Source organism: Trichoderma evansii (genome assembly GCF_050947405.1).
Source record: "Trichoderma evansii strain SZMC 28006 chromosome Unknown GGI43scaffold_18, whole genome shotgun sequence".
In the NCBI taxonomy this organism is placed as follows: domain Eukaryota; kingdom Fungi; phylum Ascomycota; class Sordariomycetes; order Hypocreales; family Hypocreaceae; genus Trichoderma; species Trichoderma evansii.
In genome coordinates this window covers 405,143-420,082 of record NW_028145188.1, presented here as the reverse complement: position 1 = coordinate 420,082, position 14,940 = coordinate 405,143, and the positions used below count along the sequence as shown (strand labels likewise).

The 14,940-nt window shown below is 50.5% G+C and overlaps 5 protein-coding genes across 5 annotated transcripts; 1 reads left to right on the top strand and 4 right to left on the bottom strand.

Moving 5' to 3' along the window:
- Positions 1–239: 239 nt before the first annotated feature.
- GGI43DRAFT_411772 (pentatricopeptide repeat-containing protein) lies at positions 240–2,840 on the bottom strand. Its single transcript, XM_083206752.1, has 2 exons — positions 2,139–2,840; positions 240–2,081 (listed from the first exon to the last, which is right to left on the bottom strand). The coding sequence occupies exons 1-2, from the start codon at positions 2,580–2,582 to the stop codon at positions 390–392; spliced, it is 2,136 nt and encodes a 711-aa protein (XP_083058109.1). The 5' UTR covers positions 2,583–2,840; the 3' UTR covers positions 240–389.
- Positions 2,841–3,138: 298 nt separating this feature from the next.
- GGI43DRAFT_429162 (RNA recognition motif domain-containing protein) lies at positions 3,139–5,099 on the top strand (the record flags this gene model as incomplete). Its single annotated transcript, XM_083209064.1, has 4 exons — positions 3,139–3,181; positions 3,289–3,416; positions 3,498–4,028; positions 4,093–5,099. 4 exons carry the CDS (start codon positions 3,139–3,141, stop codon positions 4,354–4,356), a joined length of 966 nt encoding a protein of 321 aa, XP_083058108.1. The 3' UTR covers positions 4,357–5,099.
- An 830-nt stretch (positions 5,100–5,929) lies between these two features.
- GGI43DRAFT_424503 (YAK1 family protein kinase) lies at positions 5,930–8,728 on the bottom strand (the record flags this gene model as incomplete). The annotated part of the gene is made up of 5 exons (XM_083208383.1): positions 5,930–6,792; positions 6,856–7,594; positions 7,657–7,816; positions 7,883–8,082; positions 8,153–8,728. 5 exons carry the CDS (start codon positions 8,726–8,728, stop codon positions 5,930–5,932), a joined length of 2,538 nt encoding a protein of 845 aa, XP_083058107.1.
- Positions 8,729–12,288: 3,560 nt separating this feature from the next.
- GGI43DRAFT_424502 (uncharacterized protein) lies at positions 12,289–14,000 on the bottom strand (the record flags this gene model as incomplete). Its single annotated transcript, XM_083208382.1, has 5 exons — positions 12,289–12,485; positions 12,565–12,685; positions 12,753–13,400; positions 13,488–13,583; positions 13,665–14,000. 5 exons carry the CDS (start codon positions 13,998–14,000, stop codon positions 12,289–12,291), a joined length of 1,398 nt encoding a protein of 465 aa, XP_083058106.1.
- Positions 13,862–14,825, bottom strand: GGI43DRAFT_126840 (uncharacterized protein). The gene has a single exon (XM_083199116.1). The coding sequence runs from the start codon at positions 14,703–14,705 to the stop codon at positions 14,025–14,027; it is 681 nt and encodes a 226-aa protein (XP_083058105.1). The 5' UTR covers positions 14,706–14,825; the 3' UTR covers positions 13,862–14,024.
- Positions 14,826–14,940: the final 115 nt, after the last annotated feature.

Genomic DNA, 14,940 nt, shown 5'->3' with positions numbered 1-14,940 from the left:
TACCAACGCGCTATAATTAATTGGTTGTTAGTGCGTCAGGGCCGCTGTAATCTGTACGTGGGGTCGCTAAGAGGGGCACGTTCTTGGGTAGGTAGAATTTATGCAACGTTCTGGCGATATGAACTTATTGAGACAGCTTCAGTACTATTTGTAGCATGATGCCATTTAAATCAGCCCAGCAATCAGTAAACGTTACTGAATTACTAGTATAGGAGATTTCAATTAATGCGCAAAAGAGCTTAAAAGAGGAGATCAAATTGTATAATTTCTTAAAACACCTAACCCGAGAATATCTCCTTGTCCTTCCGTTTTCGCCTTTTTATAAGAGGATTGATGGTATACAGTAATGGTCGTTGTCTCTATATCATACACTCATAAATCGTACATACTTAATACGTCCTCTGCCTCCTGGTAGCATCTCCATATCTCCTGGGCTGCCTTTCTTCATCCCCTCGGAATCGTCTTGGCCTGCTGTCATCCCTATATCTCCTAGGTTGCCTTTCTTCCTCGCCTCGCGAGTATCTTGGCCTGCTAGCATCCCAAGACCTCCGGGGCTGCCTCTCCTCTTCTACAGGAGCTTGTCTTGCCGTATTCCAGACAAAGTCGCCTCCTGGCCTAAATCCAGTATTAAGCCTGTCCTCTTCACTGGTGTTGTCTTCTTCATATGGCTCAGCAGCATCTCGTTCCTGGTCCGCACCACCACTGCGAGCCTTACGCAAGTTGGGCTCTCTCTCTTCACGGCCCGAGTAAAACTTTTGAATCTCGCGGTTAATCTTTGCGCCAACTGAGCGGAGTTCCTGTGCGTCCTTCTCGGGAAGCATCTTCTCGTTGATAACCTTGTTGAATGCGCTAAACATGAGACGAGCCAAGGCAATGACCTCGCGCTGGCTGTTGTAGACCGCCCCTGGGCTGGAATCATTATTTTTTGAGCTCTCTTTAAAGAATTGGTAGTGAACCTTTTTATAAGGCTCCCAGAGATGTGCAAGGGCAGTTGTTATCTGCAGCCCATAGTCACGTTTAGCCCCTTCTTCGTCGCCCTTCTGGACTCTTTCACGGAATTGAAAGTGGCTGACGAGGGCAACACGCAAGTACATGCGAAGAACGTGCAAACCCGGGACAGGGAGGCGCTCAAGCATAGACTCTAGCACTCGGGTTGAATTGGCGATGGCATTGGGGTTGATGTTGTCGCGGACACATGTTTCCATGGCAATCTCGTAATGCTTAGCATCGATAAATTCATCGGGAACGAGGCTCAAGATAGAAGAGGCGTGAGCGCTAGCCTTGGCGACTTTAAGCATACCAAACATGCGGAGCCAGTTGTCGTTGTCCGGTATAATACCATAGTGGCGGACCAAAAGATTCCAGTATTTGATGCCGCATGTGGTGAGCTTTGAGGAGGCCAGAGTCGTCAAGACCAGGGCCAGGGTATTTCGGCTAGGGATGGCATACACGGCCCTAGATGAAGGCACCTTCTTTGCAGCACCAGTAACGGAGATTTTCTTCATATCAGAGTCCTGGAATGCATCCATAGTGGTATCCATAGCCAAGTTGGGGATGCTCATTGTCTGTTCCAGTAAATTGAGCACCTCCCTCTTGTCTTCCCGCTTAGGTGCAATGAGAAGCAAGCGACCCATAGAGCAAACCAGCTCTTCATCGATGACCAGCCGGGCTTGTCTCCAGTTGTCAATAACTTCGGTCCAAATGCTCCTTCCGCGATCCACAGCTTTTTGCAAATTTGCGGCTTGTTGCTCCGGCGTTATATCCTTTACTTCTCCATCCCGGATTGCCTGAAATCGCAAAGCATTCAAGATGGTGGTATAGGTATACGACGTAGGGGCACGGGTAGATTCATTGGCAGTATCGGCGATGAGAAACATGGAGTCGAGGTCGCCGGCTCTCGCGCAAACGTTGAGGACAGCGTTCATGTGTATTGAGTTGGGCTGCAGACGCTTGTCGTTGAGGAGGATGTTGTAAAGTCTAACAGCTTCAGCAACAGCAATCTTGGGATGCTGCGATTGGGCGCAGCCCCGGAAGATGACTGTAAATGTCTGGACGTTGGGTAGCTGTCCTCTTTTTTTCATCTAATACATTGTTAGAGTTTAAGAACAGAAAGTAAACGGCGACCTGAATAGACCAACATCATTGTATAGCTTGATAGCGTCCCTCAACCGCTGCTTGCCCAGCAGATAGCCGATGAGGTGGTTCCAGGCCACGACAACCTGGCGATCTTTGCCAGCAGTCTTTGTCAAAAGCAAAGCTTCCTCAAATCTATCAGTGGCGAGCGCATTTTCCACATATTGGGCAATCTTCCAAGGGTCATCCGTATTCATATGCGCCAACTCTTTTTTGACGATGCGCTCCAACCGCTCCTGGTTCTTCTTCTTGGAGACTTCAGAATCAACCGGCTCCAAGATGAGGTTCCGTGGAGCATCGGTCCGTTCAGTGATTGCGGATGCTACCGAGGAGGCATATCGTATGCTGGTCTGTAGGGGAGCTGCTGTTAGGATACCGGTTCTGCTGCGAGTCGACACCTGCAAGGCACGGCGCAGACAGGCTGCGCAGGTTCCCAAGCTTCCTGCCATTGCGCTGAATATCCAAGAAGAATAGATGTACAATAAGTAAAAACCTCCTCCTCGTCTCTTTCTTTTTAAGCTACAAAATCAACGTAGCAATTATCTGAAAATAGCTGAACCCGGCATGGCTGTAGTCGGTATCAACTTGTCTGTCCCTCTCTATGCACTTTGCCATCCACCTCAAAAGAAAATTATTATCTTATCCCTATCTTATCGCCCGTCCACTAGACAGGGGACATCCCGCCACCCCCAAAACCCGCTAAACCGCCCCCAGAAGTAGCGCTGAAGCTCTGCCTGCCTTGAAGCGGCGCCGCCAGCCAATCACATGCCCGCAGCCTCTCAAGTCTCACCAAGGCATTTCACTCTCCCTTCAGCGCTCAGCCGTAACGACCAGAGAGAGACGCGACTAAGGGAAAAAGGCAGCCAAGATCCCATCTACACTTTTTGGCTTCACAGTTTTTTGAAAACTCTTCCTCTTCATTTGCTTAGCTTTCGATTCTGAAACAATCATCGACGATACGAGACATTTAATACACTTTCAAAGAAGACTTTGAAGACTGCAAAAATGGCTCCCGTCGCCACTGAGTTCGAAAAAATCATCAATACCGGTACGCTCTTTGTTCGTCGCGCGCGCGCACTCGCAGAATCGAGAATCCCGACACGCACAAAATCTCTATAATTGTCTTGCCTCGAACGAAATACTGATCAGCTGTAGCCCGAGAGCGCAAGAAGAATGAGGCTCTCGCCGACAAGATCTTCTCCAGGGGCCGTCGCCAGAGCGCACCGACCAACTCCAAGCCTCAGATCGGAGGATCGCTCGCCAGCCGTGTTGGCGTGAAGAAGGTAAATTCATCCAATTCGTATACGGGGCCGGCATCGCATCTATCAATTCCAGTCTCGCTAATACTGGTCAAAAAGTCCCAGCCTCAGAACAAAGCCATCACCGCGACTGCATCTCGACGCCGTAGAGCGAGCGTGCCCGCCGGCGACGTCAACGGCGAATGGACTCACGATCTCCACAGCACCGTCAACCGACCCAACACATCCGCCAATACCCCCCTCAGCTCTCGAATCACTCTCCCCGGTGGTGTTTCCGCCAACAGTGCCGCCAAGAAAGCGGCTGCTAAGAAGAAGGTCGCTAGACTGACGGCCGCCTTCGACCGCATGGAGACGGACGATTCCGTCAAGCGCCAGGTCAACATTGTGAAGAATGGCAAGTCCCAGGCGCGAGATACCGGTATGACGATTCGAGGTCTTGCAGGACCCTTTGCCGTCATGGCGCAGAACTTTGCGCCTGGAACGACGGCGGCGGATATCGAGAGTGCAATGACGCCTATTGGTGGCGAGATGGTCAGCTGCGAAATCGTCAAGACGCAGCCGTTTATCATTGTCGAGATGGTGTTTTCATCAAGAGAGGGCGGAGAGAAAGTCATTGAGACTTTCAACAACAAGACTGTAAGAAGACATTCCTCGTTTACTCACGCCAGCATCATCGCTAACCTCCCCTTCCCCCCTCTAGGCCGACGGCAGAATCATCAAGGTCTATCCCAAGCCAGGCGGCTATAAGGCAAACCGCAATTCACCTTTCTCAGGACGTCAAAAGTCATCTCAGGACGACCTGATCGCCGACTACGACAGCAATGATCTCATGGACAGAGAGAATGTGCCCCCCGCATCAAGAGGCGGTAGCAACAGGCTGCAATATAACGATGGCAATAAGAATAACAACGTTAACAAGCGAGGCCGAGGATTCCAAAAGGGCTCCAACAACGGCGGACGATAGACTCGTTCGCGGTCGGAAGAACTCAGAAGGAGAAGATCTATATCATAGTAGTGTCAAAGGTCAAAACTCAGACCTCTCCTCTTCCTTATTTTTTGCATTCTTATTTTCTTGTATTTCCATGGGGTGCTACCTTTCTCTTATATTTTAGGACTACAGCGGTTTTTTTCGTGGGGGTTAATTCGGACATAATGATACGGCCAATAATCAAGCGTTTTTTGCTTTTCCTACTTTTTCATTCTTTCTTCCGCTTCTGCCGTCTTTTAGGCGTCGAGAGTGGCAGTATGTGTTAGTAGTGATGGGATATATTTTATCAGGGAGAGGCGGTATGGATGGTTGGATGAAATAGGGAATGCCACAAGGCCCAAATAATGGATAAAAAATATAAATCTTGATTCAGAACAAATAGCGTTATCTTACGTGTCTGTGTTGAGTATATGCATAGAATCACAAGCTCAACTTCATTAATGCTACTTAGTAACAAAGTAACATGAGGCAGCAGACAAGGAACCTCAAAAGGGGAAAAAAAGCAAAGCTATTTGTACTGGTAATTTCCATTTCAATTCAGCTCACAATAATCTCTCTCTCTTCAAATGCAATTTCGCCTCTTCTCTCGCTACACCTTCTTCAAGACCACCCACACACGAACGCGACGTGAATCAAGATGCACATTTCCATAAAGTATAAAAACAAAAAACCCCCTTTCTCTCCGAAGCTTTCCTTTCCTTTCCAGCTCCCCCCTTTCCTCCCCCCTTTTTTTCCCACCCCGCCTTGGAAGAATAAACAAAAAAGGAAAAAACACCTGCAAAAACACACACAAAATAGGCCAGTCTCGATTTGCAGATACATTCATATAAAGAATAATGAGTAACGAGGAACAGGAAAGAAAGAAAACAAAACCGAAACATGAGACGTCAATTTCAGATAGGAGGTAGTCGTACAGGTAGGGAACGGCAGTTGATCCCATAGGGAAAGGGGGCAGAGTAGGGGGGAATAGAGAAGCGCCCAAATGCCCTGCCATCCACAATCCTTCCAAAACGCGAAACAATTACGGGCTGCCATCTTTGCGTTGAAGAGGAATCGGCCTCCAGTTACGCATAGGTAGCTGAATTGCACTTCCTTCCTTTGGTCCGTCGAAATCCATCCATGTCCACAATCTTCATGTACTGCATCGTAGGGAATCGTGTGTGGTTTAAAAACGTCACGGGCAATGAGGTTATGAGGCTCGGTTATGGGCAAATTCAAGAAGAAAAAACATCCTTTGTCGACACAGCGGGCTTTTTCTTCCGCTGCAACTAGAAAACACATAATGCCGCCAATGGTTCACACATGACCATATTTATCAATTCGTTACGACTTTCTTTCAAGCCATTGGTGCGGGAGGCGACGAAACGCTAGACATAGGGGGCATAAACCCCCATGTTCCATATAGCCAACGGCGGATGCTTCTCCAGTCTGATGCCCCAATCATAAATCCTAACAATACCCATGAATTTAACAAACTACCACAGTCAGAAGACAGATTTCTTTCGTTTCGGAACGGAATAAACAAGGAAAAATAAGACGGTTGAAAGCCTCAATGCCAAGGGTTCTGGTTGCCCATAAAACCTTCTTCCAGAGTGCGCTCTTCCAGATTACGAATAAAGTCCCTGTTGCTTCGCTGACCACCCTGTTGAACTCGGCTTCCTCGTCTTCCAGCGCGCGCTGCTGCATTATCCAATCCCTCGCCAGTTGGGGGATAGTATGCCGGGCTAGGCTGGAGTCGAATAGGTTGGCTCGGGTCGAGATGGCTGGCAACTCGTTGCAGAGCTGGGGGAATACCGCTCTGCTGTTGCTCCATGGTTGATGCCCGTTGCCTGTTTGTCCTCATACCGCCCTGCTGATACATGTTGGGCTGTGCCGAATTCGGGTATTGCTGTGGCGGCATCTGTTGAGAAGCCTGTTGCATACCCATCTGGCCGTACTGAGCAGCTTGTGGTGGTCCATATTGAGGGGGCACATTTCCATGAGCAGCTCCAGGGTTATAGAGGCCACTGTTGGAATACAACGGAGCCGGCACATGGGCAGACTGCGGGTACTGGCCACCGCCCATTGGAGACCCATATCCTCCTTGCGCTGAGTTGACCTGCGACTGCGCTGCCTGTGCCTGGGCCTGAGCCTGTGCTTGAGCCTGTGCCTGGGCTTGTGCAGCTTGGGCCTGGGCCTGTGCGGCTCGCTGTTTGCTAAGGGCCTCGGCCTGCTGCTGTTGCTGAGTTCCGGGAGCTGGCGACCTATTAAGAGAGCTCGACTTGAGATTCATCGGCGGGACAAAAGGCCCTGTGTACTTTTGCTGCGTAATGAAGGGATGTAGCTTTGCTTGTTGTGGTGACCATCGCTCCAGAGGGTTAATATTAAGAAGGCCTCTGACGAAGTCGATAAAAGCAATGCGATTGTTCATTTCTGTAGAGTTATCAGATTAGCCATCTTAAAACAGTAGAAAGTCTTCTTTCCAGGATTTCTTACCTCGATCAATCTCGCTCTGCTTCATATTCTTCCGAGGCATGGGATATGACTTGATAATCTCAGGGAGCGTGTTTGCCTGGAAATACTTCTTGCTAGGCTGCTCCTTAGTGTTGTGCTCTCGTGAATACTGCTCCATGCTCTTCATGTGGTATGTCCGCCTTCCAAACTCGTCCTGTCTCCTCTCAAAGAATTCGAGGCCCTGCTTGCCCATGTCAATCATCCAATTAGGAGGATTGCCAAGCATCTCCACGATTCGAGCAATCTGGTTATACTCTGACGATCCGGGGAAGAGGGGCAGTCCCAAAAACAGCTCCACCACAATGCAGCCCAATGACCACATGTCAATTGCAGACGAGTAAGGTAAGCCCAGCAAGACTTCGGGTGAACGATAGAATCGGGATTGGATATAAGTATAGACGGTCTGACGTTCGTCGCAGGCTGAGCCGAAATCAATGATTTTGATGATTGGACTCTCGAGGTTCTTGAGCAAAATATTTTCTGGTTTCAGATCGCAATGGATCAATCGAGCTTTATTGAGCAGCGCCAGACCATTGAGGAGCTGCTGGGCAAAGACACGGACCAGAGTCGTACTGAGGCCGCGGAATTGGTTCTGCTTGATTAGCTCGTACAGGTTGACGCTGAGCAGTTCGAAGACGAGACACAGATGCTGGCGGTGGATAAAGGTATCTTTAAGACGGAGGAGATGGTGGTCGTCGTTTTTATCGAGCTTTGTATTGAGCTTTTGAGGGTTAAAGGTTAGCACAGTATCAAAAAGTTGGGGAGGGGAAATGGCATGTGTACCAGATCAAGCACAGAAACTTCCATCATACTCTGGTTGAAGTAAGCTGTGCGGTTCTTGATGACCTTGACGGCCACAACCTCTTGCGTCTTGAGGTTTTGACATTTGACGACCTGGCCAAAAGTACCCTGACCCAGCACATCGAGAATAAGGTATCGATTCCTGCAGAAATTGTATGAGTCAAAGAGTGTTCATGAGAGAACAACGATTAAATATTGTAAAACGCACTTGTGACCAGCTTCCTCGGAGCCCAAAATGTCATTCACATAGAGGATATAATCGCTGTCTTCGTTGTCGTAGCCATCGTTCTTGGTGCCCTTACTGGGCTTTGTTAAGACTCGGCGAGGGTTCCGCGATGACTCGTACTTGAAGCTCGGGTTGCAGATGCGATATGTGGCAGGCAGATGCGCTGTCAAAGCTTGAAGAGGCTAATACACACGTAGCGACACATTAGAGGACTGAATTGGAGAAGAGAGAAGGCAAGAATGAAAAACTAACGCTGATGAAGCCTCCCTCTGGGTTCGCTCGCCTAAACCGCGGCTGCCTCGTATTCTTGGGCTGCAGCTCGTTGGGCGACTTGATCTTCTTGAACTCGGGCACCGTCCTCATCGCGGGCGGGTTCTGGCGTCGAGGAGCCTTGGAGTCGCTAAAAGCTCCGTCAAGCGCGGCCACGGCAGACGAGGGGTAGCCGTCGAGGGTTGTGTAGGACGCAATGGGGGGCAGCTGCGGCGGACCCTGATTGCGGCCAACGTAGTAGGGGCTCTGCGAGTAGTCGCCAGCGTTCGGGGGCGTCTGCTGCGACGGCGAACTGGTGAACTGCGGCTTGGACGAGGCGTAGGGCGAGGTTGGCGACAGCGTGTCCATGGGCGAGTAGCGCTGGGCGGCGGACGAGGGCTGGCTCTGGCTCTGGCTCTGGCTGTGGTGATGCTGGAGCTGAGGGGGATGCTGTTGCTGCGGCTGCTGCTGGTCCTGCGGCGAGTAGAGCCCCGACGAGCGGGTGCCCGACAGGTGGGATTGGTGGTGCGGCCTCATGGGGTACTTGATGCCGGCATGGGCATCGTGGGCGTCATGCATGGCGATGTCGCCGCTGGTGTCGCGCGCGAGAGGCGAGGCGACGGCGTTGAGACTGCCGGAGCTGTGCTGGGCGCCGGGCTGCAGCGGGTGCGGGTGCGGGAGCTGCGACGCGAGCTGGAGCGGATGCGAGCTCTGCTGAGGCTGGCTGTGGAGAGGGAGATGGTGCGGCTGGTTGTGAGTCTGGTGGTGATAGTGGTCGTAGCTGTAGGCCGACGCCGCACGGCTGGACGACGACGACGCGGCAGCAACGGGCGGCACGGCAGAGGCAGATGCGTGGCCGGCAGCCGAGATGGACAGCGGCGACGGATAGTCTCGCGATGTTTGGCCGTTGGGGTGGCGTCGTTGAGAGTCTCGTTGAGAGTCGGGGAACCACTGCGGGTTGTCCATGGCGGGCTGGCTGGGCAGAAAGGGCCAAGGCCAAGGAGGGGCGTCAGCGCGGGCTGCGAGCCTGTCCTATGAGCGGGTGAGTGAGAGAGAGGCCCAGCACGGCTGCAAAATCCCCAGCGGCGCAGCAACAGCAGCGCTATTACTGGACTGTTATTTTTATTTTTTATTTTTATTAAATTTTCCCCCTTGTCTTTTGTTTTTTGGTCTACCTTGTTTTAAAAAGACAAAAGCTCGCTTCTCTCCCGTCGCGTTTCGTTGGTCCGACGCTGTTATCTGCACACACAATTGGGCACGCGCTGTGGAGGCCCAAAAGCAAGCAGCAGGAGTTACTGGCGGGCCCAGATTTTGGCGATTGACTGCTGCGATTCTGATGCGGAGGCGATGGACGCTGTGGAGATGGTCTGGTATGCTGCCCAGTTGTGTGTAATTCGTTCCTCGCAGCACCTCAGTCGGTACTTAGTGGCGCGCCAGCATGTGCTTCGTCATGGCACCTCCTGCATAGCAACGCCTCCTCTGGCGGGAGAGTCTCTGAGGACGAGGGATGAGGAAAAAAGAAGCAAAAAAAGGGTTGGGATGGCGCCAAAGGATGTTTTACAGTCAATGGGAAGGTTAATGTTAATACTTGCAACCTTGGCCAAAGCGGCTCTTTGTGGCTGGCAAAAAGGCCGAAGCCGAGTCGAGCTGATTTGATGTTAATTTTCTGGGCTGCTGGGCACAGCGCTGAAGATTACAGTGGGCAGCGCTCTAGACTCCAGCTCTAGTGCCTGTCTGACTGGTTGGTTGCCCAGGGTTGCTTGGAGAGCTGGTCGCTAAGCTGCGTCAGTACTAGCCCCGCTGTGGTAAGTCAGCGCAGTCTGGTGTGAGACGAGGGGGTGAAACTCTAGAGCAGCAGATCTCGGGCCTAAAGCGTTGCTCCATCAATTCGATTCAGTACTTGTACGTGCTGGCTGTTGGCAGCCGTGCAGTGTAGTGGGGTTTGGAGACCGTTGGAGACGGCACCATTGCATGTTACTGGTGGCGATATTGCTGGGACCTCGAGAAACGGCAATGGCAGCAATCATGCCTGCTGTAATACTGGCCCTGCGATGTGCGCCCTTCCTTTGCTGCAATATACGAGCATATATTACATACTACACCACAGCCAAGTCAGAGACATGCGTTGTCCCAGACACTGGAACATCAACAAACCACACGTCTCCTGTGCTTCCCTGCCAAAACCTCACGGCCCACTAAAAACAGCCGCAACAGCACGCAGTCCACGTAATCTGGCCGCCATATCCATGATCCCTACAGATACAGGCAGCGTTTGCTTGGCGGCCATGGCTCTTTTGCCTGCTGCAGAATTGAAACGAGCACTGATCAATCAACAGATTCTAGCTGTGCTACTAGCAGCAAGCATCAATCGATGCAGTGTTTGTGCTACTGTATGGTGCTGCACATACATCTACTAAACGCAATAGTCCCAGCATCTGCAACGTATTATCGAAGCTAAAATGCTACATGTGCGCGCGGCCTATTCCGTCCATCCCCAACTCAAACTCCACTCTTGACGCCGTCTTCAGCGAGTCAGCATCGCCAATTGCTCTCGTGCGCGCCGCTTTGCCGCCCAGCAGCAGCGTCAGTCACAAAATCACCAACAGATTTTCTGTCTGTTTTTCAAATTACCGCATTAAGAAGGGAGAAGGATAAAAATTACCCGCGATATGGCAGCATGATGTCTCACTCAGATCACTGTATCAAATTCATTGGGTCCAGAGACAGGAAAACAAGGAATAAAGGGATCCGTGCTTTTCTCCATAATGACGAACGCCTATTAATGCTTCCTAATGGGCGTCTACTTTCCCGGAATGACGAGCACAGAGATGGCCATTACGCATGCATACACAGCTGTCTGCAGCCAGAATCGCCACCAGCGATTCAAAGCCAATGGGCATCTTGATCCAAGCAGCACCACTTATTCACTGTCCTCTCACGAAATAACCAGCGTACCCAGTATTACATAGGCTAGAAGCTCAACTTTTCTCATTTATACTCCCATCACATGCAAAAGTCCCAGCGTCTGTTCAAAGGCCCCGCAGCATCACCCTGAAGCGAACGCTACGTGTAAGAGAAAAACTGCCCTGTTGTCTGCCTCGTACGATCAACAGCTGTGTATACTTGGCCTTGTTAACTCACATGCCATTTCAAAAGAACCCAGCAATAACAATCGCAAAGCTCAACTAAATGTTTCAGACATTCATCAATTGCTGCATCATCTGCAGCCGGCTAATAGGATATACGTCTTCACACTGGACTAACATTTATATCGGTAAATCGGTGATTTACACAAAACTAGTATAAACAACATCCATGTTTCTTTGTAATGGTCTGAGGGAAAGCAGACTGGCTACATGTTCATTGTCCCCGCCCTTGTTCGTCCATTTCACACAAAATACACACCACTATTTTTTTGTTCTTTCTCCCAACTCACAAAACTGCACAATACTCCATTCGTTCCACAAACAAGAGGAAAACAAAAGAAACAGGAGAAAAGTACTTCTGGCTGCAAGTGCTCTTCTTAGATAGTCCAATCCTTTTGACACAATATGGTGATGCCACGCGTAAATCTTCATATAGCGCAAGACAAGGGAAATTCGTAATCATCATCATATAGGAAACAGGCTTTTTAAAATAACAAGCAATAAAAGGAGAGAAAGAGAAATAAAGAGAGAGAAGTTACCTGCTCCATATGCCCCAAAATGGTATCTCCAAGTGTGGCGCTTGTCAAGAAAAAAAAAATGAAAGTAAAAATCAAGATCAAAATCATTCCAACTTTTCGTTTCTCTCGTGCATGAAATAAAAAGAAAATTACACGGCAAAGGGGCATGAGAAAATATCCCTCTGGAAGGGACAGCCCTTTGGAAATCACACTGGAAAAGAAAAAAGAAGATGGCTGATACAGAATGAAAAGAGCCGATATGATGAAAATGGCAGTAGATAAAAGGGGAGTGGAGGAGAGGAGAGGAGAGAAGTTTGAGAAAATCAACAAGAACTGGGGAGACAAGGAAAGGAGTATGTTACGTCAAATGGCAAAAAAGAAAAATGAGTCCCTCTCAAACCATGATATCGTTCTTTTCTTTTCTCAATCCTCCGCTCTTACAGCTTGCGATCCATTCGCAGTTCACACCCGGTGACTACGACTGGTAGCCGCCGAAACCATTGTTGAAGTTCTGTCCCTGGTTCTGGTTCCACTGCCCGTTGGGACCCTGGTGGCCGCGACCATATCCTCCGGCACTCTGAGGGCCACCATATCCCATGGGAGAACCGCTGTATCCTGCAGGAGAGGCGGCTTGCGGGCCACCAAAGTTGCCCTGCTGTCCGTTGTATTGTGCTATAATAGATGGTCATGTTAGTGTCCTGATTCATCAAACTCGAGGCATCATCACCACTGCTGAATCAGCTCAACTCACCTCCGTACTGCGGGTAGTAGGTAGGAGTACCGGGGAAGCCAGGGGCCTGAGAAGTCTGGGGGCTGTATGGCTGCTGCTGAGGGTCAAACGATCCAGAGTTGGGCGTCTTATCCTTGCCCCACTAGATGACATTGTCAGCAACCCATATAATCGTTATTCGTGGGGTTTACGAAAAAGGATTTACTTACGCTGCACTTCAAGGGTCGGCCATTGACGTTGTATCCGTTCATCTGGCAGATGGCCATGGCCGCATTCTCATGCGTGTCCATCTTGATGAAGGCAAAGCCACGATCGGCCTGGAATCGCGATTCCACCACAAATCCAAAGTTCTGGAACAGAGGAACAACATCGGTGTGAGTGGTGTAAGGGGTGAGGTTTCCTACGTAGCAGGTAGTTTGCCAGTTGGGTGTCTGCGCGAGGATCATCTCGTAACTAGCGATACCGTGGGCAGGGAACTGGTGGTGGCCAAAGGGAGTAGTAGGCGTCATGCCCATAGCTTGCATCGCCTGCTGCTGAGCCATTGAAGGCTGGCCCTTTTGATTGGCCCAGTTGCAGCGAATCGCCCTTGATCCGAGCCATTCACCGTCCATGGAGCTCAAGGCCTTTTCGGCATCGGGTCGGTCACGGAAGGCAACAAAGCCGTAACCTCGAGATCTGCCCGTCTTCATATCCCACATAACGCGAGCTTCCGAGACGGAGCCAAAGGCAGAGAAGGCCTGGTGGAGGATATCGTCGTTGACCTCATTTGAAAGGTCTCCAACAAAGATGTGGAAGTGGTTTGAAGTATCCTCCTTGGTCGTCGTGTTGGATTGGTAGGCCCAGTTGACTCGAATCTCCTGTTTATTCATAAAGATATGTGTCAGCGGCAAATAACTTGAGGACCACGGAAAAGAGCTAGCTAGGTTAATCGAGAGGAAACATACAGACTGGTGAACCCTTCGTCCATTGAGAGTTCCCATGGCTCTCTCAGCCGCACCAGGATCATCGTACTCCACGAAGCCATAGTTGTAGCCCTTGGCCTATATCTCAGAAGATTCTCTTGTTAGCAAATCTCGCACGCATGTAGGCTCCTGTAAGGAACTAGGAAGGAAATAGCATACGTTCTTGTCGGGGATAATCTTGACATTCTGGACATGTCCCGTAGTCTCAAAGATCTGACGCAGCACGTCCTCGGTCACTCGTTGATCCAAGCCGCCAACGTAGAGGGCCCGCTTGTTAGGCTCAGGCGCAGCTCGTCGGAAGCCAGTGGTCGGCGAGAGAATTCCACCGCCATCAACGCCAGAGCGGGGGGATGTGATGGCCGTCGGGATTGGGTTCGTATTCTGCGGAATATGAAGAGGAGGCGGGGGGAGGTGAGTTGGGTTGCCTTGGCCATTTTGGGCGGCAGGGGCGCCCACAGGCTGCGCAGCGGTCGAGACAGCGCCAGCGTCGGCCATTGTCGCGATTGTGTGGATTCTGCGTCAAAGATCGAGTCGAGCGCGCAGAGGCTGGTTGGAGATGGCGGCGCGCAGGGTGTTGCGGCCGTCGGTGGCGAAGAAGAGGGTGAGGAGAAGTCGGTAGAGAGGAGGGGTCTTAGGGGGGGGGGGATGCAACGAAGAGATTCCGATGACAAGCTCGCTAAAACACGGACGGCGGGAAAAAAGACCAAACAAACAGAAGTGCTTCCAACGAGGAGTCGAAAGATGCTGGAAATAAATCGAGTCGAGCGAAGACGAGCGTGCGTGTAGCTGGAGTTGGCAGATCAGGGCCTGGGAGAGCTTGCAGCGCTTTTGAGGAGGCTGAGGCGGGACACACAAGATACTGTAGGAACAAGACAGGGGAAGAGAAAAACCGGATGCCGAGTGAGAAAAGAAAGAAGAAGAAGAAGAAAACAGAACAGAAGAAAACGATAAAGGAAACGAGTCCCGCAAATCGAAACCAACCGCTCCGCTACTTTCGTGCACACACAGCGACTTGTCAGTTGCAAAAGAGACAAAAAAACCAGCCTGGACTAGCTGGACAAAGATGATAAGGTGAAGGTTTGTGCTGGACAAAGTGGAGGCCGGGCTTGGTGCTAACAATTTCGCCCGGCACATAGGCGAGAGGAGCGAAGCTACCCTGGAAAGCGGCGTGGCGAGGCCGCAGCTTTTTTTTTTCTCCATGCTGCCTGTCTGATCCGCGGCTATAATACGAGGTTGCCAGTATCGCAGAGGGGTTGGTGGTGAGAGAAGGGGGATTTTGACAGGGGAATATTATATATTTTTGTATACCTAGTCATTCATACTTTCTCCTCTACATTTTCTCACATGATGCCATAGAGGGACCTGTATTATAGTTTATGCAGCTTTATAACATCCCAACTGCTTACGTGCCCTATAATTACAGGTCTAACGTATA

Coding starts and splice junctions, on each gene's coding strand:
- GGI43DRAFT_411772 (XM_083206752.1), bottom strand. CDS start 2,582: ATGGCAGGAAGCTTGGGAACCTGCGCAGCCTGTCTGCGCCGTGCCTTG. Junction 2,082..2,138: donor CTATCAAGCTATACAATGAT/GTTGGTCTATTC, acceptor ACAATGTATTAG/ATGAAAAAAAGAGGACAGCT.
- GGI43DRAFT_126840 (XM_083199116.1), bottom strand. CDS start 14,705: ATGGAGAAAAAAAAAAGCTGCGGCCTCGCCACGCCGCTTTCCAGGGTA.